The sequence below is a fragment of the Saccharomyces paradoxus genome, chromosome IV (genome assembly GCF_002079055.1).
Source record: "Saccharomyces paradoxus chromosome IV, complete sequence".
Lineage (NCBI taxonomy): Eukaryota > Fungi > Ascomycota > Saccharomycetes > Saccharomycetales > Saccharomycetaceae > Saccharomyces > Saccharomyces paradoxus.
In genome coordinates, this window is record NC_047490.1 from 768,421 (window position 1) to 793,765 (window position 25,345).

Genomic DNA, 25,345 nt, shown 5'->3' on the forward strand with positions numbered 1-25,345 from the left:
CTTTAAACCAGCGAAAAAAAATAGCGAAGTGAAAAAAATCGATGAGATGAAAAAATTTTTTACAAGTAATGGTGTATTGATATATACAAATCAACTAAAGTATAGTTGGATTTGTCGCTCCGTGTGTGTTTTAAAATGAGTATAATTCATCCTTTGCAGAGTACACTCACCTCTCGTGATGGCTCGTTGGTGTTCGCCATTATAAAGAATTGTATTTTGAGCTTCAAATACCAATCGCCAAATCACTGGGAATTTGCTGGGAAATGGTCTGATGATTTCAATAAAACTGAAGGAGTGGAGAAAATTATTGTTAAGGAGCAGCAAGGGCAAGTCAGCGAAAATGAAAACAAAAACAAAAAATTAAAAAGTAATAAAGGCGATTCCATAACCAAGATAGAAGCTAAGATACCATCTCCAGGTATTGGCGCCCCTCCAATATATTCGTACATAAGGAATCTGAGACTAACACCCGATGAATCAAGACTAATTGCATGTGCGGACTCTGACAAATCCCTTTTAGTTTTCGATGTTGACAAAACTTCCAAGAATGTCTTGAAGCTGACAGAAAGGTTCTGTTTCCCTAAGAGACCGAATGCCATTTCTATAGCCGAAGATGGTACCACAGTTATCATAGCTGACAAATTTGGTGATGTATACTCCATCGACATTAATTCCAGCCCGGAAGAAAAGTTTACTCAAGAACCTATCCTTGGCCATGTCTCTATGTTGACTGATGTGCACATGATCAAAGACTCTGACGGTCGTCAATTCATAGTCACTAGTGATAGAGATGAGCATATTAGAATTTCTCATTATCCGCAATGCTACATTGTGGACAAATGGTTGTTCGGCCATAAGCATTTTGTTTCTTCCATATGCTGTGGCAGGGATTATTTGTTATTAAGTGCAGGTGGTGATGATAAAATCTTCGCTTGGGATTGGAAAACTGGTAAAAATTTGTTCACTTTCGATTACAGTGGTTTGATTAAACCTTACTTGACTGACCAACATTTAGCACCACCAAAATTCCAGAATGTAGATAGTAATGTTATTGAATTTGCCGTCAGTAAAATTATAAAGTTACGCAACCTACCGTTTGTTGCGTTTTTCGTCGAAGCTACAAAATGCATAGTAATTCTGGAAATATCCGAAAAACAAAAAGGTAATCTTACACTTAAGCAAATTATAACTTTTCCATATAATGTCATTTCATTATCCGCCCAAAATAATGAATTCCAAGTCACCTTAGATAATACAGATTCATCTGGTGTGCAAAGGGATTTTGCCAAATTCATTGAATATAACTCTAATGATAACAGCTTTGGCGTGGACAATGAAAAATCAAACAAATTTGATGATGCCATCATACAATCAGTACAAGGAGATTTTAATTTGGTTACCAAGAAAGAAGAAATTTATCCATTGTACAACGTTTCCTCATTAAGAAAACATGGAGAACATTATTCATGAAAGAAATAGGTAGTACATCTTTATAACAAATATAAAAAAGGTACGTACTAATTTGTGTTAATCATCATTGTTAGTGCATCTATTCCTAGTTGAATGCGGCAAATTGAATAGCGGTCCTTTTTAGATTTGCAGATACAATAGGATTAATTTCATCAATACATTTTTGTAATCTACTTGTGTCGTTCTGGAAACAATTTTGTAAACACGCCTTCAATGTAGCCTCGGTATCCTTTTCAAGCAATGGGCCCATAACCTTTTGAAAAAATTCCAAATCCACTATAATTTGTAGTGAGCCATCATTGGAAAGATTACCAACATATGGCTTAAATGCCTCAAAGAGATATCTCGCTATGAAAATTTGAGTCTCAATCAGAATCTTATGAATGAGTTGAGGTCCAATTCTAAAGCATTCACTGTGAACAACAATCAGAATCATCAACGCTTCTATGATATAATCACCCACCCTGAATGAATTTGATGTATACATTGGCCAATTTATTTCATGGAATTTTTCTTCAAGAGTATCCCTTAAATTGATCTTTAAGTCAGAAAGATAGTTACCGAAAATCGAAGACTCCATCTTAGATAGTAGGCTAAATAATTCTAAGTTTTTGGAGGCTAAGTTCCACTCGAACGCGTCATCAAAATACTGCAAAATATTCGGAAATGCGCACTCTCTGAAATATTGTAGATTTGTTAATGTTAAGATAGTGTGAGAGTTTCTTGGATTGTCCTTGTCCTTTGCTGCATTTTTTAAGATTGCTTCCAACACGGCTTCCATTGATATAATCTGTTGAATTTCTATGCCTGTAAGCAATTGTTTCGAGGGGTAACTTACTACAGAAATTCCGTTAATGATTGGTAATTTTTCAAATGCGAATAATAGATCCCTAGTAGTTTTGATACTCACTTCTTGAAACGAAGTGACAATTTCCGGAAATTGTGTCACACCATATTCAAAAGTTAAACTCTTACTATTGTCCTGTGATTTGCTTGAAAATGTAACCGTTTCATAAACTTGCCAATTCTCCAATTGATAAAAGTTAGAGATATCTCTCAATTTCGTAGAGGATATGGCACCTACGCAACGGTCAATTATGGTCGATAGAGTGTTTCTGCAAATGGTAATTCCGTTAGTTGTAATATTTAATTGCGCTAGTTCGGTAGAGAACTTCAAAATGGGCTCCACAATTTTCGGTAGGTATCTCAAACAACTTAATCCATTACAATTTGGTGGTATAAATCCATAATCCAAAGGTGACCCCGAGTCTTTATTGCCGCGAGCAACATCTCCAGCATGATCCTTCTTCAATGATGATGGTAGAGACGATTGAGAAGACATGAAAAATGATAATAAATTCTGTGAAACTGAACTGATGAATTCCTCGCCCTTTGATCTAACCTCGTTGATTTGTTCTTCTTTCAATATTAAACTCTTTTGGTATGATTCGATAATATTAGAATCACCAATCAGGATATTTTCCTTTCTCTTTTCATTTATAATGGAATTTTGATAAGTCCCATCGAGGAACTTTTCGATATGTTCCCAGAATTCTATAAATTGATCGCAAATCCTCCAAAGGTCGTTAATATATTTTAAAATCAATAGCCACATTTCGATAATAGTTGGGGAATCAGTTAATCCTTGAGAGCTGGGTTGGCAGTTCAAGTTTAGATAGCTAGTTCCAGAAATGGTGTTAACTTTATTGGAGTCAACGGCACTTTTCAAACCTTCATTATCTTTGCCGGTATCACTTATAATTTGAAATAACTGATTGATTTTCAAATAATACGACAGCTCCACGCATCCTTGGCTATTATCTTGATTAGTATTGTTCTGTAATATGAGCCTTTGAGAATGAATGATTTTATTAACCATGTGACCAGATAACTCCCTTAGGTCGCTTTGAAAACCATTCAGTTTGATGGACATCCATCTTAGAATTGGATTTTCACTAGATGATGAGGCAGTGTTTTTGTCACCACCTTGACTTTCGTTTTGGCTATTGTTGATAAAGTTTTCTAAGTTCAACAATTTTGAAAAGAGGGACAAAATTGTTTCTTGAGGTTGATCAACGTTGAAATTCGAATTTATTAAATTGTTCCAAATCAAATCTTTATACATGATTAATAAATTTTCCACTTGAGTCCAAATTCTTTTAATGACAAGTGACTGTGAAGCATCTGAACTCTGGTTGAAATCACGACGGAGAGTAAGGCCTTTTGAATATTCGATCATGAACTCATTGAAATCGTTGTTAGTTAAACATCTCTTCAAAGATTTAGGCAAATTGAAGTAAAACTTATTCAGTTCAATAAATTTCTTGGTGGCTTGGTAATTCAAAATTTTCTGATAGTTGTCCATTAGCGGTTTCAGTTTGAAGGTGGTTGTTCTAATAACATCGTCCACCTTTTTATTTAAACTTTCGACATTTATTTGATTCTCTTTTGGTGAATCTGCTTGGTTTTTTTCATTCGTTTTCTCGTCAAATTCTTTGTAAATTTGATCTAACTTGTTCTTAATTTTAACATACTTGGTGAAGTTTTTACCAACCAGTTGTTTCAGATGTATAGATTGGTCTTGAATATCACTATCCAACCTGTCCAACGAGTTATTTAGATCATTAAAGGAGTCTTGTTTGTGCATATCTCTCAGAAAGGCCTTGACGTTAAATTGTTTACTGTTGACAAGATAGTTCAACCGCGTTGAATCATTTGGCATATGTTGCAGTTCTTTAGACATCTCTTGGCCATTCAAGGGATCCCTAATATAACTTAAGGATTCATCGTTTAAGTATGCTTTCGATTCCTTGTCAATGCTAATTTGATTGCCATATTTAAAATCTTTCAGTATGTCGAATGACGATTCCACGCCAACTTCATTGCTTGTAGCCTCATCATTATTCAACTTTGAGGAATCTTGTGTCCACGAATGGGTCGGATTAGTGGTCTTCAACTGATAAAACCGGAGCAGTTGCTCATCGCCAACTTGAAATTTATCCATAGTACCAGGCTTGTTTCCGGTATTTTCTTAATAGAAATTCTTTTCTTAGTGTAGCAACGGTAACGTAGCTTATTTTTGTCACTTTAGTTGAAATAGTTGATGTTGATACTTTGTTTTTTCAGTTGGGACAGAAACGAAAAATAAAAGAAGCTGCAAATTCAGTTTCACTGCTGGAGTAGAAAAGAACTAGCAGCGAAGAACAAAGGACAGACTAGCTTAAAACCATGGATTTTGAGGAAGATTACGATGCTGAGTTTGATGATAATCAAGAAGGACAATTAGAAACACCTTTTCCAGCAGTGACTGGTGCTGACGATGGGAACAATGCTGATGATGACTCTATCGCAGGAAACATGAAAAGGAAGCAAAAGAGAGAGGTTGTAGTGGATGATGGAAGTGAAAATGCATTTGGTATACCCGAATTTACAAGAAAAGATAAGACATTGGAGGAGATTCTAGAGATGATGGACAATACTCCTCCAATCATCCCCGATGCTGTGGTAGACTACTATCTAACCAAGAACGGATTTAACGTGGCAGACATACGAGTGAAACGACTTTTAGCACTGGCTACTCAAAAGTTTGTTAGCGATATAGCTAAGGATGCCTACGAGTATTCGAGGATCAGGTCCTCTGTGGCGGTATCTAATGCAAACAATAGTCAAGCGAGAGCTAGGCAGCTATTGCAAGGGCAGCAGCAGCCTGGTGTGCAGCAGATATCACAGCAACAACATCAACAGAATGAGAAGACTACAGCAAGCAAAGTTGTTCTGACGGTGAACGATCTCAGTAGCGCTGTTGCTGAGTATGGGCTCAATATAGGTCGTCCTGACTTTTATCGGTAGTGACTAGCACGTGGAAAAGGAAATATGTATATAGTGTAGCAGTATGCAACTCTTTTAAATATATAATCCGCTACGAGATTGATTGGAATATGTATTCACGCAAATTCGACACGCTTTGTGAAGATCCGTTTTTCACGATTTTTTACTTAAGGATCAGGAAGGATTTGTGATATAAGAGAACACCTCCGTTGCATCAACACTTTATCAGAATAAAGGAACGACCGAAACATCGAACATCTACATAAAGAAAAAAAAATGGCTATTGATTATTCTAAGTGGGACAAGATTGAACTATCAGATGATTCTGATGTCGAAGTGCATCCTAATGTGGACAAGAAATCGTTCATCAAATGGAAACAACAGAGTATCCATGAGCAACGATTCAAAAGAAATCAAGATATCAAAAATCTGGAGACACAAGTGGACATGTATTCTCATCTGAACAAAAGGGTAGACAAAATTTTGAGCAATTTACCTGAAAGTGCTCTCGCTGACTTGTCAGCCGTTACTATATTCTTGAATGCAAATTTTGATAAGTTAGAGAAAAGTAAAGGAAAAAATGTCGATCCTGAGATTGCAACATACAATGAAATGGTTGAAGATCTTTTTGAACAATTAGCCAAAGATTTGTCCAAAGAGGGCAAAGACCCCAAGAACCCATCTCTCTTAAGGGATGCTATTTTGAAACATAGGGCTAAAATTGATTCAGTTACTGTAGAGGCTAAGAAGAAATTAGATGAATTATATAAGGAGAAAAATGCTTACATTTCATCTGACGATTTTCATACTGGATTTGATAGTAGCTTCATGAACAAGCAAAAGGGAGAGGCTAAGCCGCTGGAAGCAGTTTCTTCAGGGGCTCTTGCAAGCACTGCGGATTCTAATATTCTTAATAAATTGGCTAAATCATCAACACCACAAACTTTTATCGAATTTAAAGATGATCCTATGAAATTGGCCAAGGAAACTGAAGAATTTGGTAAAATATCTATTAATGAGTACTCCAAGTCTCAGAAATTCTTACTGGAGCATTTACCTATTATTTCAGAACAACAAAAGGATGCCTTAATGATGAAGGCCTTTGAGTATCAGTTGCACGGTGATGATAAAATGACTTTACAAGTCATTCATCAATCTGAATTGATGGCTTACATTAAGGAGATCTACGACTTAAAGAAGATACCATTTTTAAATCCGATTGAACTATCAAATGTTATTAATATGTTTTTCGAGAAGGTCATCTTCAACAAGGACAAGCCAATGGGCAAAGAGTCATTTTTGAAATCGGTTCAAGAAAAATTCTTGCACGTTCAAAAACGTTCCAAAATTTTACAGCAAGAGGAAATGGATGAATCGAATGCCGAAGGGGTGGAGACGATCCAACTGAAATCACTAGATGATTCTACAGAGTTAGAAGTAAACTTGCCTGACTTTAATTCTAAGGATCCTGAAGAAGTGAAAAAAGTTAAAGTTTTTAAAACTTTAATACCGGCGAAAATGCAAGAAGCTATAATGACCAAAAACTTGGATAATATTAACAAAGTGTTCGAAGATATACCAATCGAAGAAGCTGAGAAAATTTTGGAAGTGTTTAACGACATTGACATTATCGGAATTAAAGCCATTTTAGAAAACGAGAAGGATTTCCAAAGTTTGAAAGATCAATACGAGCAAGACCACGAAGACGCCACTATGGAGAATCTGTCCTTAAGCGACCGTAATGGTGGTGGAGAGAAGCATGAAGAGGTCAAGGATACTGCCGATACAGTTGACTAACAATTTATATAGCTAATTCATGGGTGTAGCGTGTATCTATTTTCTTTTTTCATTGTTATCTCCATATATACATAATAAAAAAAAGAAAAAAATTGATGATCAATAAAGTAAATCATAAAAATTACAGCAGAGATTTTGTGACTATCTTTGTACGTGAGTATGTAATATCTAACTTTCTATTAGTGCATGTGTTTCTGAGTGTGTGCATGTGTGATCTGTATATACTACACAAAGAACTGGAAGTGTAAAATGTGAAAAAAACTGGTCTTTTGAAATATATTGAACGGGCTATTATATGAAATGAATATGAAAAGAAAAAAGGAAAAAATGTGACAAGTGAAAAGTGGTGAGAAAAAAAGATAATTATCCAGAGATGATAAAACCTAAAGCAAAAACTTGGTAACAAAACTTTCATTAAAACAAAGTATGTATTCTTTTTTCATTTTCATTTTTTTTTACTGTTTTTCTGTTTATTTCATGGAAATGGTGAAAATTCTTAAGATTTTAAACTCATCAATAAGAAGGCAGCGCTATTATCCTCACCATTTTTTGGCTGCTGGTCATGTTTTTGCTGGTCGTGTTGTGTGGGGGACTCAATATCTCCATTTTGAGAGTTGGTAAACTTTGAATCGGTGGGTTTGGGACTAACTACGCCATTAGTAGAACTTGCTACACTGTCTATATTGGGTACTAAACTGTTATTTCTCAAAGAGGCCGCACCAATTGATTCCCAGTCTTCTTCATCTGTATCTGAGTGAGGTTGATGATGAGAATGGGGAACAATTTGTGGAGATGATTCTTCGTTTAAACGTCTTGAGGCTGCTCTCTGCTTTTCCTTATCCGATAATAATATATGGTTTGAACTCACATTCATCTGATCCTCTAGCTTAGGCGAAGTAGAAACAGACGTAGCTTTGGAGTTAGGGTTTGTAGTGACGATCAAGTAATTTTTGTTCGGAAAAAGTGTTGATCTAATACTTGATTCTTTCGATACAGACAAACGAGATGCTCTTCTTGAAGTTGGCTCACTTGTTGCAGTAAGTTTCTCTAAATCTATTTTTCCTTGGTTTGAGTTGCTGTTGTTATTTGACGGGGTCGTCGTTGAAGTTGGATTGGGGGAGAGATAGGATGAATCTTGATGTGTGTTTAGTTTGGAGATGAAAGGTGTATGTGGTTTTATGCTCGAACGGCGTCTATTCCTTAGTAGTGGTCTAATCTTTTGTGCTATTATCTCATGTTCAATATTTTCGGGATTTGAATCAGCAAACACGACTTGCGACCTTCTCCTACCAAAACTATAGGGATCACTATTTGAAACTTTTCCAAAATTATTACTGCTGTTCCTCGACTTGTTTTGATAGTGTAAATGATGATCATCTTCATCAAACTCCTCATCTTCATCTTCTGATGCAAGCGCATTTTCGTCTATATATACCACGTTTGCAGCTGCAAGGGGAGATTTACTGCGTTTGATATTAACAGGAATAGTGGTGGAAGCAGTGGCAGCGGGTGGAGTGGTAGACTCATCGATATTCGTGATACTATGCTCAATTTTAACAGGCATTTCAACTTTGCCACCTGAGTTCGAGTTTGAATTGTTACTTTTCCTTCTTTGACTCTCTTGGGAAATCAAGTCTTTCACCTTCGCGTTAGCGAAATTGGTTGCTTCCAACTCCTTATCAAAGTTGGCAGGGTCTACTCTTTTCGCGGACCATTGACCCCACCCAATTTTTTCGAATACCACTGACCTTTCTTTATCACCACTTTCCATAGCACTCATGATAAGTCGTCTTTGTTTGGAAGATGATAAATCTTTAAAACACGGAATATCCAGACATAAGGTCTGTGTAATGTGTCTAATGGCCAACGGTCCCTTTTCTAGTAATAAAGTAGACAGTTTCCCGGGCGTAACTCTTTGAGCCGCTGCCAACCCGGCAGGTGATGATGTGGAAATAGGTTTGGAAAATATACTAGGGTTTGCCTCGGATTTGACTGATATGATATGAGGAGGCGATACCTCTTTTTGGTTTTCTGACATTATGGATGATAGTCCGAAATGATGTCTTTCCCTTCCAAATTTCGATTTATTTAGAAGCGCAAAGTAAAGCAGGAGCTTAGGATTTGCGTACACCTAGATGGTTCCAATGATACTATGTTCTTCTTTCTTTCTTTCAGTGGAAATATGGGAATGGTCCTTAATCTTGTCTTCAAGCGGTTACAAATTCACGTGCTCCGATTGAAAACAGGTTATTAACACGACTCTTGAAAATCTCAGTTCGCCCTTTTTTGCGATAAATTAATGTGTCTGATCAGGATTGCCAGGCACTGTTTGTAATCAGTGTCTTTTATAATCGATTTGTCTGGGATATGGATGGTACTACACCGTACCTGTATCTTTATGTTATTGTGTAGATTGTGCGAGTGTGTGTGGAGATGTACATGAGAAGTATGAAGACTATTTGAAATAGTTCACTCTTCGGTTAGTAATGTAAGGCGCCTTAACCCTCTCAACGCGCACGTGCGGAGTGATCATCCCACTACCGGAGGGACTTTTGCACGCTATTATAGGAATACCATTGCTAACGTATTCAGATTCATGCAAAGCCGTGTAACACAGTGCAACACGCTCTTTAACATTCTTCATGACACTGTTCTGAGATTATACTTCTACAATGTTCCTACGAAAAGATCATATTTCCGGACCGGATTTCCTCTCCCTGCCGTGCTTGTTTAAGAATCTGGAGACAATAGAAACTTGCTTGACGTAAAGCCCCAGCTAGTATCATGAATAAGCAACATTCTAGCTCAAGAAATCACAGGAAGTCTTTGTGGCTGCAATAGCCCTAGAAACATTCTCGTTATTCAATAGGAATGTTCTAGCGCCATGACAAGAAATTTACGACTGGGAATGTTGCTTACCCTAGTTTTTGTTGATGTTGCCCTCTTGCGCTAAATTTGTAATAATGGGTCAAGGATGTGGCCTTACACGAGTATCAACACAACCTCTATGGTCGTCTTTTTTGTATGGCTGTTGTAACACATCACAACAGTAGTCCGAAGTTATTACAAAATCAAAAGACGGTTCCTGGCAGTGCTGCCATAGCATTTATTGCAACGCACATAAAATGAAGTTTGGACTTATCTTGCCATACTTCGTCACAAATGAACACACCGTCCTCATTCTTCATACTTTTAAAGAAATAGAATGGCAAGGATGGAGGCACTAGGTCGAGGGACAATTCGAGTTTTCAACCTGTTAGGTTAGGGCTCATACATGAAGAACATCTGTCTTAAAATGCTCAACAACTTCCACAGTGCTTTATGATTAGAAGTTGTCTGTGCGAAGGCACGGTTATATCGACATAATGGCAAACATACACCTACGAAGTACACGGCTGCGTAAGATGTAAACGCAGCCGATGTTTCCTGCCACATGGAATGTATATTTCCGGCTGAATAACGAACAGTTGAGCTCATTTAACGCTATGTAAGTGAGACTGTCCATAGCAGAGTAGTATTCTTGATAGGCTCATTCGCTCGGGTGTTTACGGAAGAGACACTGCAAAAGCAAGCAAGCAAATATGGCCATGTATACTTTAGCATCGAGCCGTTTATGCTCAAACAGGTTCTTACATACTTTTTTTTTCATCACTGGTGGCTCTCATTCGTAGCATATTGATGCTCAGGATAAACAGCCGGCCTGTATATGGTCTTACTTTCTTATTCACCTTCATTGCAAGTAATACCTTCCTCATCTGCTGCCTGTATCAAATAAATCCGTGACGAAAATCAGTATGTTCCATTATTTTGATGAAAATTGTGCTACCTTATTGTTAGTAGTTTGGACCATTTAAATCAGTGGTTTCGTGATGACATAGCAAACAACTCATTTGGGCCTTTCTTAACCTCGAACCCTACGTGCAGTCGATCGTCTTCTATAGTTAGATCCGTTGAGTAACACTGCGTAGCACTACGCTCACGTTATGTAGCATCCGTGTTTGGTTCCTTTACCTTTCCTGTTCATTGGGAAACGATTACGTGCACCCTTAATTGCTTATATACTTTAGGTTAAGATTACATCCTTTTTTTTATGTTTGTAAAAATTAAGTTAATATAAAGCCCACAAATGAAAGCCACCAAAATGGCTAAAACTTGATAAGTCCTTCTACATAATCTACATATTTGGTTTCGTTATACGGCATACTTATTTATTAGTTAAATGAATCTAAAAAGGATAACTGTCGCTTACTCAGTGTAAATTTGAGTAAAGGATATCGACCTTCTCATTATCTCTTTTGTATTCGACCACTACGGATATTTCAGTCTGCTTGAGCGCCCAACAAAAAGACTTCAATCAGTGGAAAGGTATAATTCACCAACTCTGCTTAAAAATTGTTTAACAGCATGTCTCAACTCCGTTGGAACACTCTTATCTAAGATTTGAATCACCAACGCATACATAGCTGGACAGTACAGTCTAAAGTCTTCATCATCGAATTCGTAGTAACCCTGTAATATTTCAACTATCACAGAACGCCAGGCGTTAATACTACGTTCCATGGTTCTATCATCCAAGGAAACGTAACCCTCGACGACCTGAATGCAAATGGTGATCAGACGAGTTATTAGATCGGCCTTTTTCTCGTCATCGTTCAGGTATAACTGAAACATAATGTCAAGGAGAACTGCAGCAGCACTTGTTTCTTGTTTTAAAAGATTTGGGATTTTATCAACTACGCGAGCTTCTACTAATCTTGTCCTCAATCCATAGTCCTCATTAAAATCACGAGAAAATTCATAAGATTTCTCCAGTAATCTTGTAATTCTAATGGCTTCCTTGTAAGGAATACAGTGGGCAAAATCCTCGTTTTCAAATAATTCGTTCAGCAGTTCTATCATCAAAAGTTGTAAAACACATTTGACAACAATTGAATTCTTGATGTTTATTCTCCTCCGTATATCTTCGTTATTCTCGCTACGTTTCATATGCTTCGTTCTCTTGGGAGCACTTAGAGTAGCCGGTTTTGAGCTCAATTCGTCTTTCACCGTCGGTATGGAGTTGCCATTGTTAAGTTTGGTTTCCCCATTGAGCGTTTCAACCATGTCTCCACCGACATCCTCGCTGGATTCTTCTTGGTGCGCTCTTTCTACTGTCTCACTGATATTAGAATCATTTTCACTTCTGTCGTTATTCTCATTATCGGAGTGTTGGCTGGTATCAGTTGTCGTTTGGTGATGAGAGACAGATGATTTTCTTCCTTGCTGTAACGGATCATAATCGAACAATTCATTGGCTGTCGTTAAATCAAACAATTTATCGAATACATCACCTATTTGATTCCAGTGATACTCATTGAATTTAGTTACATTTTGTAATATCAATTGCTGTAGACAGGACCTCCCAATTCTAGCAATAGTGTCATTTTCTTGACAAATACACGATACCAGCAGACCTAAAAATCCATCAAGCATTTTATTCAACGATTCAAAGTAATGTGTAAAAAGGGCAATCAAGTTCCTTAAGGCTTGGATCAACGTGGTCGAGAGCCAAACGCTCAAATCATCATGACTGTTAAATTGATTGACTTCCCAATGTTTGGACAATACACCGAAGATAGGAAATAGCAATTTCTTGCAAATCTTCTCCCAGAAATCATCATTGAATTTACCACCATATGCCACTAAAGCATCGAACATATAGTTCAATGCACGTGATCTAACTTCTAAGTCTTCAGCTGTCATGATCGTATCATTGAAGCAGAATAACATAGGGAACCACACATCTTGGAATATGTCTTTTCCACGAAGTAAAGCGTTGTTATGTTTCCTTTCTTCTTCAGTCTTATTTTCACTATAAAAACAGATGTCTGCAACATTCTGTGTCATCTTTCTTAGCGACTCCAAGGCATGTAGAGATAGTTTCTGGAATCTCTTATTTTTGGTAATTTCTCTGAAAACACCAACTAATTCAGAAAAGGCATCTTCCTGAGAAAATACATTTTCAAAGTGATTCGTCACGATATCGTTGCTAACCAATAATTGTGTTTTTAACACAATGGATTCAGTGCTTGAGCGAGCCGTATATTGTAAAGATTCAAGAATAGGCTTCCAGCCAGATTTAATTCTTTCTGATTTTGTTAGTATGAAGTTTCTAAAACACTCGATAATCATTTCTTGAACCTCAGTGTTACCACTATTTTGCACTGTGTATTCGAATGGTTTCAAAAAATCGTGTTGGAATTCAAAACCTGATAATTCCTCAATGTCTAAAAATCTCATGGACAATTGACGTAGAGAATCAATGGCGAAAAATACCACGGCTAAGTTAGAGTTTGTAGCAATTTTGTTAAAAGCTTTTCCCATAACAGCCCAAAGTGGCGTCCATTCTAGTTTGATACGATCCATATTGTAGTAACACACATCAACCATTTTTTGTAACGAAAACATTCTTGGAGTGGAAGCGTTTTCAGACGATTCGATTTCTTCTAAAGATACGGCAGTTAAAGCTTTGATAAAATCGACGATAGCATTACCTGATAACTCCGAACTTTTGGTAAATATATTGTCCATCAAAACGACTAATTCGCTGGAGGAAATGAATTTAGAGATTTCAGGTGATAGGGTTTGATTGTGGTGCTTTTCTTGAGCCAATTCGGTGGGAGTAGCTTTTTTGCCCCACACATCAAAAAATGATGTATTGTTAGATCTTGATGATTCGTAGGAAACTCTAGGGTTTGCAACCCGAGCTTGAGCAACATCTGGAACTGTGTCTCTATCGATACCCTTAGATATTAATTGCAGTCTTTCCATCTGAGACACCACCAGCAAAATGTCCTTCCATGATCCTTCCAAGTAATTTCCTTCGGACAGTGCGACTTCAAGAAGAATTACCATAGCATTGACATTCTTGACTTTGATTTCCTCAAGGTTTTGAAGGTTACAAAATTGTACTAACGCACCCACAAAGGAGGTTCTAGCATCATTGATTCTAAAAGTAGAAGCAATTTTAATTGATATTTTCAAACCTTCTAAACACTTATTCGTTGTGTCGATGTCATCATAATCCTTAAATGGGGGGGTTAATGCTGCTAAAAAGGACATCCATAGTGTTTCAAAAATTGACTTAACATGTTCAACGTGAGAGGCTGCATAATAGACATCTGGGGCCCCTTTATTCTTATTCAAATTCTTGAAAACTAGCTCTGTTTTAGATGAAATTTCTTTTGAAACTTGATTATATGCCTCTCTCGTCAAGTCACGAGAATTAAAAAAGTTGAAAGCAGATTGCTGTTGTTGAACAAGATTGGTATCACCTGAAAGCATTGCTTGATGCTGTTCTGAAATCAATTTGATTTCATTGTTGGCAATTTCGTTGAATAAACCTTCCAAAAACTCTCTGGGTAGATCTCTTCCATTGTCTATTCCTTCATTGTTTTCTAAAAACTCCCGTAAGGACATCTTATTTTTGATTTGTGACGAATGTAGATCAGTGTTCAACATGATCAAAGAGTACGAAAGCACGTATGCGGTATCCGCCTTTGAAAATACTCCAGGGTTTTGATCAACAAATCTTTCTGCAAATTTCAGCATGAATCTATCAATTTTTTGACCTTCACCAGGCAACCTGAAACTCTGTAAGAATGACCTTAATGCGTCAACAATGGACATACCAGTAAAGTCAAATTCATCAACAAATGCGTGCATTATAGCGATGTTCTTGTCGTCTCCTTCACCTAAATAGTCTCCAACGGCAGCCATGTCCAAGCCTTCCGTTTCTAACAACCACTTGGCAATAGAAGTTGGAGAATCATCCTTCAAAAACCCCTTTTGAATGAGTACTGGGATGGCTTTTTTTGGCTTATTGTTGAAGATAGCAATACATTCCGACAAAGCGGTTTTTCTTAATTTCAAATTTTCAAATTGTGTGGGGTCATCTGCATCGATATTTTGACTGCTCAATGATCTGCTTTCCTCGTCTTCATATGTCGGCTTGAAATCGTCATTACTGGTCATAATAGAAGACCTTACCTCGTTACTCAAAGATGATCTAGATTCTTGAGGACCTGAGGATGTTGTGTTTAGTGATACCTTATTAGAATTATGTGGATTTGGATTTAAAGCTTTGTGAGCCCATGAACTCAAGGAACGCAGAACTGACACAATGCAATTTAGTGACACCATTTTGAGAGCAAAATCAAGTGGGAAAAGTAAATTGACCTGGCCAACATCAGGACTAGAAGACAAGTTGGAAGAAGTCAAAAGGGGCAATTGCGAGAAATTGTAGGTGGACAGGGATTTTGATATTTGGTCATCGTAGTATGATCTTTGAGTTTGAGTGATTTCCACCCTAGTTAAAGCCAATCTTGTTAAATAATCAACTGTTATCTCCATGACATTTGGCATTCCAGGATTGCAATCATAATTCAAGTAAAATTCAACTAGAGTTCTTGGGTCGTTACAAATTCGTTGAATAACACTCAAAAAGTATCTCTTTTGTTGAGAGGTGGAAGTGGTTAGTTCTGAAATGGGGAAGTAAATTTCTGTTAGGAAGACTGGAATCTCTTTTACGAAATCTGCTCTTAAATTAGCAATTAGTAACCACATAATTTCTAAAGTAACTTCGAAAACTGGGGCTAAGGGCGAGGCAGCATTCCTTGATAAAACAAGACGTAAATATTGTCTAATTGAATCGATAAAACAGACACGCTCCTTTCCTGGCAGGAAAATATTATGGGAAAGGAATACGTCAATATGATCTTTGATAATAGAGTAGATGATGTGAAGAGATAAAAGTTTTGACCTAACGGCATGTGATCTCATGTCAAGTTCTGTTTCTAAGGGTTTAGCGCATATTTTCGCCATGACTCTGAACACTAAGAACGCATCCTTAACAGCTAAATCTTGGTTAGTGATAGCATTAGAATCAGGTTGTTGAGCATCCATCAGTCTTTCCTCATCGTCATTTAACTTATCCATATTTTCTAAAGTTAAGGGAGCCGGCGTTTCCACATTTTCAGAAAATTCGGAAAGTTCTGTAGCAGACTGCTGTTGATGGTTTTTTGTCAATAAAGACACTGTTGAAGAGGCTGTTTGTTTGAGATCGATTTTATCATACACTGAACTAATAATTTGCGTTAACGTGGCTTGAGCAATACCTTGGTTAGATGCATTCAACGAAAAGACAAAAACGTTGTAGATTGTTCTGATAGCCTTTAATAAGGAAGCACCATGGCACAAAGAACTTGAATCCTCTTCTAAAATACAACTAGATAAAGCTCTAACGATTTGTAGTTCAACACGGTCGTCAGTGCCTTCACCTTGGAAACAGTCCGAAATGGTATCAATTGCAGCGTCTATAATTTTTTGCTTTGGAGGCGGTGTTATACCATCGGCTGCATCTTGTTGTTGATCGTTAGAGGCCAAAGAGTCGGGGGGGTTCACTAGCAGGGTCTCGTCTAGGGATCTAAAAGAAAACAGTTTTGACAGACAATCCAAAGCCAAACTTTGAACTTTGGAAGACTTAGTACGACAACTTGCCCTCAATGCTTCGAATACCAGTATTGAATCCACGTAATGTGGGTTATTCGTGGTTTGCGGATCGAATTCCTTAAATTTTTGTAATGTCCTTTCGATAGCCTTTTGAGCGTTCGAATTCTTTTTAATGTCCTTATCATTTAGAATAGTCTCCAACGTAGTTTTCACTAAAATTATGGTTGAGTTTGTGTTCGAACCACTTGAAGATAGAGAAATATTTCTTGTATGGGTAGACCTTGGGGCAGTAGAATTGTTGGTGGGAACACTATCCTGATGAGCGATAACTGCTTCGTCAATATTCTCTTCCTCCTCCTCCTCCTCCTCCTCCACTTCCGACCCGCTTTCATCGCCAGAGGAGCTATTCGATGTATTACCATCGCTTTCATCAGATTCTTCATCTTCTCCAGAGCTACTGCCAGCACTTTCCCCTGAGACTGATTCAGAATCTTCCCCGTCTTCGGAACTAGTTTCAGAACTATTGCTATCCGCGTCTTCATCATTTTCGTCTTCATCCTCATCCTCGTCGTCTTCATCAGACTCTTCATCTTCATCCTCACCTTCATCGCTAGTGGAACTGTCATTGGTATCTTCGGTTCCCTCGGGCACTTGTGTTTCCCTAGTGGCGTCGTTACTTGATTCTTCTGTTTTTGCTGTATTGCCAACACTTTCTGGCTCTTTGCGCCTTTGATCTTCCTCGTTTGTCTCATTAATTTCTTCTTTTACATCATTCTGTGGTTTCACAGCTTGATTGACTGAAGCAGCCTCTACTTTTGGAGATGTTTCGGCATCGCTTTTTTCAGCATTCACTGCTGAATTTTGTCCAGACATCAGATATAGTAGCACTTAGACTTGTCTCTTATCTTCTTTAATTGAATTCGGGGAAAAAATGAGAAAGAAACAGTTCAAGATATTACTTTTTTATTGGTTCTGGAGAAACTTAAAGAAATCGAGTGCGGCTTGGTTGCAGATAATACTTTGTATTCCTCCGGAAAATGATTTCAATTCCTATCCGTCTGCGTTTATGAAACAATTGGAAAGAAGGCAATGGTGCTTTATGGAGAAATGATGTAAATCTCAACTTTGAGTTTCCTTTCTCGTTGCTTTGTTTTTCCTTCGCCTCGATATTATAAAATTTACTCGGCGCCTTGATAAAAACTACACGTTTACTTTCTTTCCTGTACAGGAAAACTAACAATATGCATAAACCTTCTCTAATAGTAAAACATTAAGCGCCTTACAGGTATTAAACTGTGTATTTCATGACCATCTTGGCTGGACAGTTGCATATCAGACAAAAAAAATATGTAAGTTTAAGATAAAAAATATAATAAAAAGAGGTCCTACCCGGATTCGAACCGGGGTTGTCCGGATCAAAACCGAAAGTGATAACCACTACACTATAGGACCGACAATTCCTGTTGACGTTGTATCTCAGAATCGAATACGTCAGTAGGACGTTACATTACCCTAAACGTTTATGAAAACTGTCGGAAATGGTTGGAATGAAATTCTAATATCATCTATTTAGTATTATATTATCACATGCGATGTGAAAAGATGACATGAAGATTGAGAAACAGTCATCAAATTTAACGGAAGCTGAAATGCAAGGATTGATAATGTAATAGGATAATGAACGACAACATATAAAACGAAAGAAGAAATAATATTATTATTCTGTAGAATTATCGATTCCCTTTTGTAGATTCCTATATCCTCGAGGAGAACTTCTAGTATATTCTGTATACCTATATCATAGCCTTTAAGAACAATGGAATCCCAACAATTATCTAATTATTCACCCAATTACCAGTAATAACACTATGTAGAACTATCGATTCCATTTATAGATTCCTGTATCCTTGAAGAGAACTTTTAGTATATGATGCAAACTATCTTTGAATTTTTTTTAATATTTAGCCAGCATCGAATGATAAATCGGTAAGAGAAACAAGCAAACAGTCGATGATGAACGAAAAATTGTTAAAGGATGGAATCGGTAATGCTTGGCACATAAGGAATGTAGAATAAATGAAACTTGTTAAAAGCAGGATACACTTCAACTCTGCTTACTCTGCCAGCCGCTCAGACAATTCTGGTGGTGTCCTGCCAGCGTAATTTGGCAGAAGCTATTAGTGGGCGGCAACCTTTCTTAAGCGCGCGCTTAAAAATTCTGGAAGGTTCGCGAATTTAGGAAGATCTGGCCAGGGGCGAGTACAGGGGCGGTTCTCGGCGGCAGGGGGGAGGTTCACTGTGAACTTGCCTATATAAGACTTGCTATCGTCTTCTATATGATTCTGACAGGAGCTATCCCTTATTCTCATTATTTGCGCAATAGTCAGAACCATACATTATATACCGACACATTCAGGCAACTGTCCAAGTCCCACACAAACTAAGATCGAACTAAGTCAAATCAATGAGTTTTTACCAGCCATCCCTATCCCTTTATGACGTTTTGAACGCATTGTCCAACCAAACTGGCCAGAGAGGGCAACAAGGATTACCTCGCCAATCACAAAGACCACAGAGATATCATCCGCATTACGGACAGGTGCATGTTGGCGGGCATCACCCCCGCCATCACCATCCATTGTATAACAGATACAACGGCGTTCCTAATACCTATTACTATCAATTCCCTGGACAAGCGTATTACTATAGTCCCGAATACGGTTACGATGATGAGGACGGCGAGGAAGAGGACCAAGACGAAGATATGATGGGTAACAGTGGTGCTGTAAGAAAAGAAGAGGGGGAAGAGGGCAGCAACGCGAGAAGATATCCATCGTATTACCATGGCAATACTGCCAGGAGCAATAGGAGCGACCAACAGGCAAATAGCTTAAACGACTTACTAAGTGCGTTAATAGGCGTCCCACCTTATGAGGGCACTGAACCAGAAACTGAAGCAAATGATGTGCAAGGAGAGGACGGAAAGGGAAGGGAAAAGGAGAAGTCCGAGATATCTAAAGAGGAAACAGCGGAAAGTGACAAAGAAAAAAACCCTTTGGATCAGCCGGAAGCGTCATCGAGACCACCGCTAACCAAAAATTCTTCATCGTTCGCTCATCTGCAAGCGCCTTCCCCAATCCCTGACCCGCTACAGGTTTCCAAGCCTGAGACGAGAATGGACTTACCATTTTCACCAGAAGTGAACGTCTACGACACCGAGGACACTTACGTGGTTGTCCTTGCGCTGCCAGGTGCCAACTCTAAGGCTTTCCACATTGATTACCACCCATCTTCCCATGAGATGCTCATCAAGGGTAAAATCGAAGACAGAGTGGGTATCGATGAAAAGTTCTTGAAGATCACGGAATTAAAATATGGTGCATTTGAAAGAACCGTTAAATTTCCTGTGCTGCCACGCATTAAAGACGAAGAGATCAAGGCCACCTATAACAATGGTCTGCTACAAATCAAGGTACCTAAAATTGTTAATGACACTGAAAAGCCAAAGCCGAAAAAGAGAATTGCCATTGAAGAAATACCCGACGAAGAATTGGAGTTTGAAGAAAATCCCAACCCTACGGTAACAAATTGAATACCTTACCTGTGTACACACATACATACATTGTTATATATACAATCTTTTTCTTCCCTCCTCTTTAGCTGCCATTGTGACTCTAATTATAATTTTTTATTACGATGTCGCGACGCAATGGCTAAATCTGTGTCGTTTCTTTTGTATTTTCCTAGTCCGCTCCATAAAATTGTGAATGTTCAGAGCAGAATTCGTTCACGCAAAAATGGATCAGAACTTTTTGTTCACGGAAAAAGGGTATCTGCTAATACCATACAAGAGTTACTGTCACTTCTTACTTTTGCTCTTGAAATGTACATTCCAACCGGGTATTAAATCTTACCTACATCGTATAATGTGATTCATTTTTATTTTCTTTTTGAGAGAAAAATTTTTTTTCAGTTGACCAAACTCGCACGCACAGCTTCAGCTCAGTGTATGTTGGTGCATCCTCTTTTGAACGGCTCCATTAGATAGTGGCAAAAGAGGGCTTCTCCATCAATTTACTCGGAACAACGTCTATATCTGTACACTAGCAACAATGTCGGATTCAAACCAAGGTAACAATCAGCAAAGCTACCAGCAATACGGCCAAAACTCTAACCAACAACAAGGTAACAACAGATACCAAGGTTATCAAGCTTACAATGCTCAATCCCAACCTGCAGGTGGATATTACCAAAATTACCAAGGTTATTCTGGGTACCAGCAAGGCAGCTACCAACAGCACAATCCAGACGCCGGTTATCAGCAACAATATAATCCCCAAGGTGGCTATCAACAGTACAATCCTCAAGGCGGTTATCAGCAACAGTTCAATCCACAAGGTGGCCGTGGCAATTACAAAAACTTCAACTACAATAACAATGCACAAGGATATCAAGCTGGTTTCCAACCACAGTCTCAAGGTATGTCTTTGAACGACTTCCAAAAGCAACAAAAGCAAGCCGCTCCCAAACCAAAGAAAACTTTGAAGCTTGTTTCCAGTTCCGGTATCAAGTTGGCCAATGCTACCAAGAAGGTCGACACAAAACCTGCCGGATCTGAAATGAAGGAGGAAGACAAACCCACCGAAAACAAAGAACCAACCAAAGAACCAACAAAACTCGAAGAACCAGTTGAAAAAGAAGAGAAACCAGTTAAGGCCGAAGAAAAAAAGGAGCAGAAATCGGAACTGCCAAAGGTAGAAGACCTGAAAATCTCTGAATCGACAGATGACACCAACAATGCCAACGTTAACAGTGCTGATGCCTTGATCAAAGAACAGGAAGAAGAAGTCGATGACGAAGTTGTTAATGACATGTTCGGGGGTAAGGATCACGTTTCTTTAATTTTCATGGGCCATGTTGATGCTGGTAAATCCACTATGGGTGGTAATCTACTGTACTTGACCGGCTCTGTCGATAAGAGAACAATTGAGAAATATGAAAGAGAGGCCAAGGATGCGGGCAGACAGGGTTGGTACTTGTCATGGGTCATGGATACCAACAAAGAAGAAAGAAATGATGGTAAAACAATTGAAGTTGGTAAAGCCTACTTCGAAACTGAAAAAAGGCGTTATACTATATTGGATGCCCCTGGTCATAAAATGTACGTTTCCGAGATGATCGGTGGTGCTTCTCAAGCTGATGTTGGTGTTTTGGTCATTTCCGCCAGAAAGGGTGAGTACGAAACTGGTTTTGAAAGAGGTGGTCAAACACGTGAACACGCTCTATTAGCCAAGACCCAAGGTGTTAATAAGATGGTTGTTGTCGTAAATAAGATGGATGACCCAACTGTTAACTGGTCTAAGGAACGTTATGACCAATGTGTGAGTAATGTCAGCAATTTCTTGAGAGCAATTGGCTACAATATCAAGACAGATGTTGTATTCATGCCAGTATCTGGTTACAGTGGTGCAAACCTGAAAGATCACGTAGACCCAAAAGAATGCCCATGGTACACTGGCCCAACTCTGTTGGAATATTTGGACACAATGAACCACGTCGACCGTCACATCAATGCTCCCTTCATGTTGCCTATTGCCGCTAAGATGAAGGATTTAGGTACCATCGTTGAAGGTAAGATTGAATCTGGTCATATCAAAAAGGGCCAATCCACGCTATTGATGCCTAACAAAACCGCAGTGGAAATTCAAAACATTTACAACGAAACTGAAAATGAAGTTGACATGGCTATGTGTGGTGAACAAGTTAAACTAAGAATCAAAGGTGTTGAAGAAGAAGACATTTCACCAGGGTTCGTACTAACATCACCAAAGAACCCTATCAAAAGTGTTACCAAGTTTGTAGCTCAAATTGCGATTGTCGAGTTAAAATCTATTATTGCTGCTGGTTTTTCATGCGTTATGCATGTTCATACAGCAATCGAAGAAGTTCATATTGTTAAGTTATTGCACAAATTGGAAAAGGGTACTAACCGTAAATCAAAGAAACCACCTGCGTTTGCTAAGAAGGGTATGAAGGTCATTGCTGTCTTAGAGACTGAAGCTCCAGTTTGTGTCGAGACTTACCAAGATTACCCTCAATTAGGTAGATTCACTTTGAGAGATCAAGGTACCACAATAGCAATTGGTAAGATTGTTAAAATTGCTGAATAAATCTCTTGCAAACACAAGTAAATGCAACCACAACAATACCGATCATAAAGCATTTTCTTTTCTATAAAAAACCCGGTTTAATAAAGCTGTTATATATATATATATATAAACGTATAATTAGTTTAGTTCTTTTTGTACCATATACCATAAACAAGGTAAAATTTACTTCCCTCAATATATCTAAAATCTCATAAAAATATCCAGCAAGTTTTCAACTCCCTCTATGACGTTTTCATCATAACCCTTTCCCGGGGTTATTTCAGAATGTGCAAAATCTATCAGTGACATCGAGCTCAAAGAACCCGTTGTTTTATCCTTTGGTTCGCCGCTGCTCCCCTTGGCATCATCATCATCGTCATCATCACCGTCAACATCGTCATCATCGTTTATAAAGTCATCACGCATAAGTTTGTCGACGTCATTTGATAACTCCCATCGCTTCGCGTCTCCTTCGTAAATAAACAAAAGACTACTTGATATCATTCTAACCTCTTCTTCCAACATAGTGTTATAAAACAGCTGCAATCTTTTTAAGAATGTTTTCTTCAATTGATGCTTTCTCGCATCCGATAAATGCATATTGTTGAAGTAAAGCTCAATCGCGTCTGAAATGGTTTGATCGGTTCTTGAACGACCATAAAGCTTATTTATAAAAATATAATCGGTGTCTGCTTCTTCCTCGTAATATTCGGGCAAAAGCTGCTTCAACACAAAGGGATTCTTCTGTATTTTCATACCGCATATTCTGAAACTCAAAGATCCTGAAGTCGTTGTCTCACTGACTCTTTCCAACCTCTCTCTTTTCTCCAATGATGCCTTTGAATCATACAATGTTTTGCCTAGTTTTATATCAAGTATATTAGGTTTACTAAATCCATATAATAAATTTTCTAATACGAGGTACTGCTTGCACTTTTCAGACCACATAGGTCTTGAATCAAGGCTATCAGTGGAATCACTTAACCGTTGATCTATCTTCAGAAGCGCAGCATCGCCACTTTTCTCGACTTTTGTCCCTTCATCCAAGACTCCAAGATACGTCGGCATCCAAGAGTACAGGGGGGCATCTCCACCACTCGAAGACTCTCTTCGACTCATATCTCTCACTTGTATAGCTTTATAAAATTCCAGTTCCTGTGGCAAGGCCGGTTTAAAAATTAGCAACCCATCATCGTCAGTTAGAGTGCCGTCGTGACCGGCAGCTTTATGCTCTAAAACCCTATAGTTGCTTACCGTATCCATGTGAAAAAAGTTCTACTTATGCAGGCATATATGTATGCACATATCCGTGCAAGCTACTAATCGAAATCGCTTAGTAAACCACCATTAAAAAAAGGGAGCTGCAGTAGCATCGTTTTATTTCATCTGGTTCCATTATTTGTATACAGTATAAAGACATTTTAATGGGAAATTTTGAGTTACCCGGAGTCCTTTGAGTTTCATCACCCGACACGATTTTCCACCAATTAACTTCGAGAACGTGATTTTTCACCATTTTTTTTCCCGCTTTTTTTCTCATCCACCCGTCGTGGTGGAAAGAAGCTCCCGGAAGGAAATTCATCCTGATTCTCACCAGTACCACGGGGGGCAACTCTGCCTGGAACACTCTCTTCCTTCAAGAACTTAGCAAGAAGTACCAATTAGTCCCAGCGGGCCCTCAGGGCTGGTTTACTGCCTTATGCTTTAGTATGTACATCCTGCCACGCACAACAAACCTGACACACCATGACTACAGATCCTTCTGTCAAATTGAAATCCGCCAAGGACTCCCTCGTCTCCTCTCTCTTCGAATTATCAAAAGCTGCTAATCAAACAGCCTCCTCTATTGTTGATTTCTACAATGCTATCGGCGACGATGAAGAAGAGAAGATAGAAGCTTTCACCACTTTAACTGAGTCTTTGCAAACACTGACTTCTGGCGTAAATCACTTGCACGGTATTAGCTCGGAGTTGGTTAACCCAGTGGATGATGATAAAGATGCTATTATTGCTGCCCCAGTCAAGGCTGTGAGAAGGAAGATCGAACGTGATCCAAATGCTCCAAAGAAGCCATTGACCGTCTTCTTTGCTTACTCTGCGTATGTCCGTCAAGAGCTTCGTGAAGACAGACAAAAGGCTGGCTTGCCACCTTTATCCTCCACAGAGATCACTCAAGAAATCTCCAAAAAATGGAAGGAATTAAGTGATAACGAGAAAGAAAAATGGAAGCAGGCTTACAACGTCGAGTTGGAAAACTATCAAAGAGAGAAATCCAAATATTTAGAAGCGAAGAAAAACGGTACCCTACCACCAGCCTCTTTGGAAAACGGTCCAACTCATGCACCAGTTCCAATTCCCTTCAGTTTACAGCACGCCGCTGAACCTCCTGTGGAAAAGAGACCACACGATGATGACGGATCTTCGGAAAAGAAGAAGAAGAAGAAGAAGAAGGATAAGAAGAAGGACAAATCCAACTCTTCTATTTGATAAACAGACAAACTCGTTATTATCACTCCTATCTCCCTACAATAATTATGATAATAAAAAAAGGAATGAAATATGGCAGCATGGTTTTGCCTTGTCCATAATGTACATATATATATATATATTTA

At 38.4% G+C, this 25,345-nt stretch overlaps 10 protein-coding genes and 1 non-coding gene across 11 annotated transcripts; 6 read left to right on the plus strand and 5 right to left on the minus strand.

The window, feature by feature from the left end:
- Positions 1 to 135: 135 nt before the first annotated feature.
- Positions 136 to 1,470, plus strand: TRM82 (Trm82p; the record flags this gene model as incomplete). The annotated part of the gene is made up of 1 exon (XM_033909513.1): positions 136 to 1,470. The coding sequence occupies one exon, from the start codon at positions 136 to 138 to the stop codon at positions 1,468 to 1,470; it is 1,335 nt and encodes a 444-aa protein (XP_033765404.1).
- An 85-nt stretch (positions 1,471 to 1,555) lies between these two features.
- On the minus strand, positions 1,556 to 4,474 carry SEC5 (exocyst subunit SEC5; the record flags this gene model as incomplete). The annotated part of the gene is made up of 1 exon (XM_033909514.1): positions 1,556 to 4,474. One exon carries the CDS (start codon positions 4,472 to 4,474, stop codon positions 1,556 to 1,558), a length of 2,919 nt encoding a protein of 972 aa, XP_033765405.1.
- Positions 4,475 to 4,698: 224 nt separating this feature from the next.
- Positions 4,699 to 5,319, plus strand: TAF10 (Taf10p; the record flags this gene model as incomplete). Its single annotated transcript, XM_033909515.1, has 1 exon — positions 4,699 to 5,319. The coding sequence occupies one exon, from the start codon at positions 4,699 to 4,701 to the stop codon at positions 5,317 to 5,319; it is 621 nt and encodes a 206-aa protein (XP_033765406.1).
- Positions 5,320 to 5,574: 255 nt separating this feature from the next.
- CDC37 (Hsp90 co-chaperone CDC37) lies at positions 5,575 to 7,095 on the plus strand (the record flags this gene model as incomplete). Its single annotated transcript, XM_033909516.1, has 1 exon — positions 5,575 to 7,095. One exon carries the CDS (start codon positions 5,575 to 5,577, stop codon positions 7,093 to 7,095), a length of 1,521 nt encoding a protein of 506 aa, XP_033765407.1.
- Positions 7,096 to 7,591: 496 nt separating this feature from the next.
- STB3 (Stb3p) lies at positions 7,592 to 9,133 on the minus strand (the record flags this gene model as incomplete). Its single annotated transcript, XM_033909517.1, has 1 exon — positions 7,592 to 9,133. One exon carries the CDS (start codon positions 9,131 to 9,133, stop codon positions 7,592 to 7,594), a length of 1,542 nt encoding a protein of 513 aa, XP_033765408.1.
- Positions 9,134 to 11,445: 2,312 nt separating this feature from the next.
- SEC7 (Arf family guanine nucleotide exchange factor SEC7) lies at positions 11,446 to 17,457 on the minus strand (the record flags this gene model as incomplete). The annotated part of the gene is made up of 1 exon (XM_033909518.1): positions 11,446 to 17,457. One exon carries the CDS (start codon positions 17,455 to 17,457, stop codon positions 11,446 to 11,448), a length of 6,012 nt encoding a protein of 2,003 aa, XP_033765409.1.
- Positions 17,458 to 17,964: 507 nt separating this feature from the next.
- On the minus strand, positions 17,965 to 18,036 carry SPAR_Dtrna14Q. Its single transcript has one exon. It is a non-coding gene; the product is annotated as a tRNA-Gln (tRNA).
- A 1,012-nt stretch (positions 18,037 to 19,048) lies between these two features.
- HSP42 (heat shock protein HSP42) lies at positions 19,049 to 20,176 on the plus strand (the record flags this gene model as incomplete). The annotated part of the gene is made up of 1 exon (XM_033909519.1): positions 19,049 to 20,176. One exon carries the CDS (start codon positions 19,049 to 19,051, stop codon positions 20,174 to 20,176), a length of 1,128 nt encoding a protein of 375 aa, XP_033765410.1.
- A 520-nt stretch (positions 20,177 to 20,696) lies between these two features.
- Positions 20,697 to 22,754, plus strand: SUP35 (translation termination factor GTPase eRF3; the record flags this gene model as incomplete). Its single annotated transcript, XM_033909520.1, has 1 exon — positions 20,697 to 22,754. The coding sequence occupies one exon, from the start codon at positions 20,697 to 20,699 to the stop codon at positions 22,752 to 22,754; it is 2,058 nt and encodes a 685-aa protein (XP_033765411.1).
- Positions 22,755 to 22,934: 180 nt separating this feature from the next.
- ARG82 (inositol polyphosphate multikinase) lies at positions 22,935 to 23,996 on the minus strand (the record flags this gene model as incomplete). Its single annotated transcript, XM_033909521.1, has 1 exon — positions 22,935 to 23,996. The coding sequence occupies one exon, from the start codon at positions 23,994 to 23,996 to the stop codon at positions 22,935 to 22,937; it is 1,062 nt and encodes a 353-aa protein (XP_033765412.1).
- Positions 23,997 to 24,479: 483 nt separating this feature from the next.
- HMO1 (Hmo1p) lies at positions 24,480 to 25,220 on the plus strand (the record flags this gene model as incomplete). The annotated part of the gene is made up of 1 exon (XM_033909522.1): positions 24,480 to 25,220. One exon carries the CDS (start codon positions 24,480 to 24,482, stop codon positions 25,218 to 25,220), a length of 741 nt encoding a protein of 246 aa, XP_033765413.1.
- Between the last annotated feature and the right edge of the window lie 125 nt (positions 25,221 to 25,345).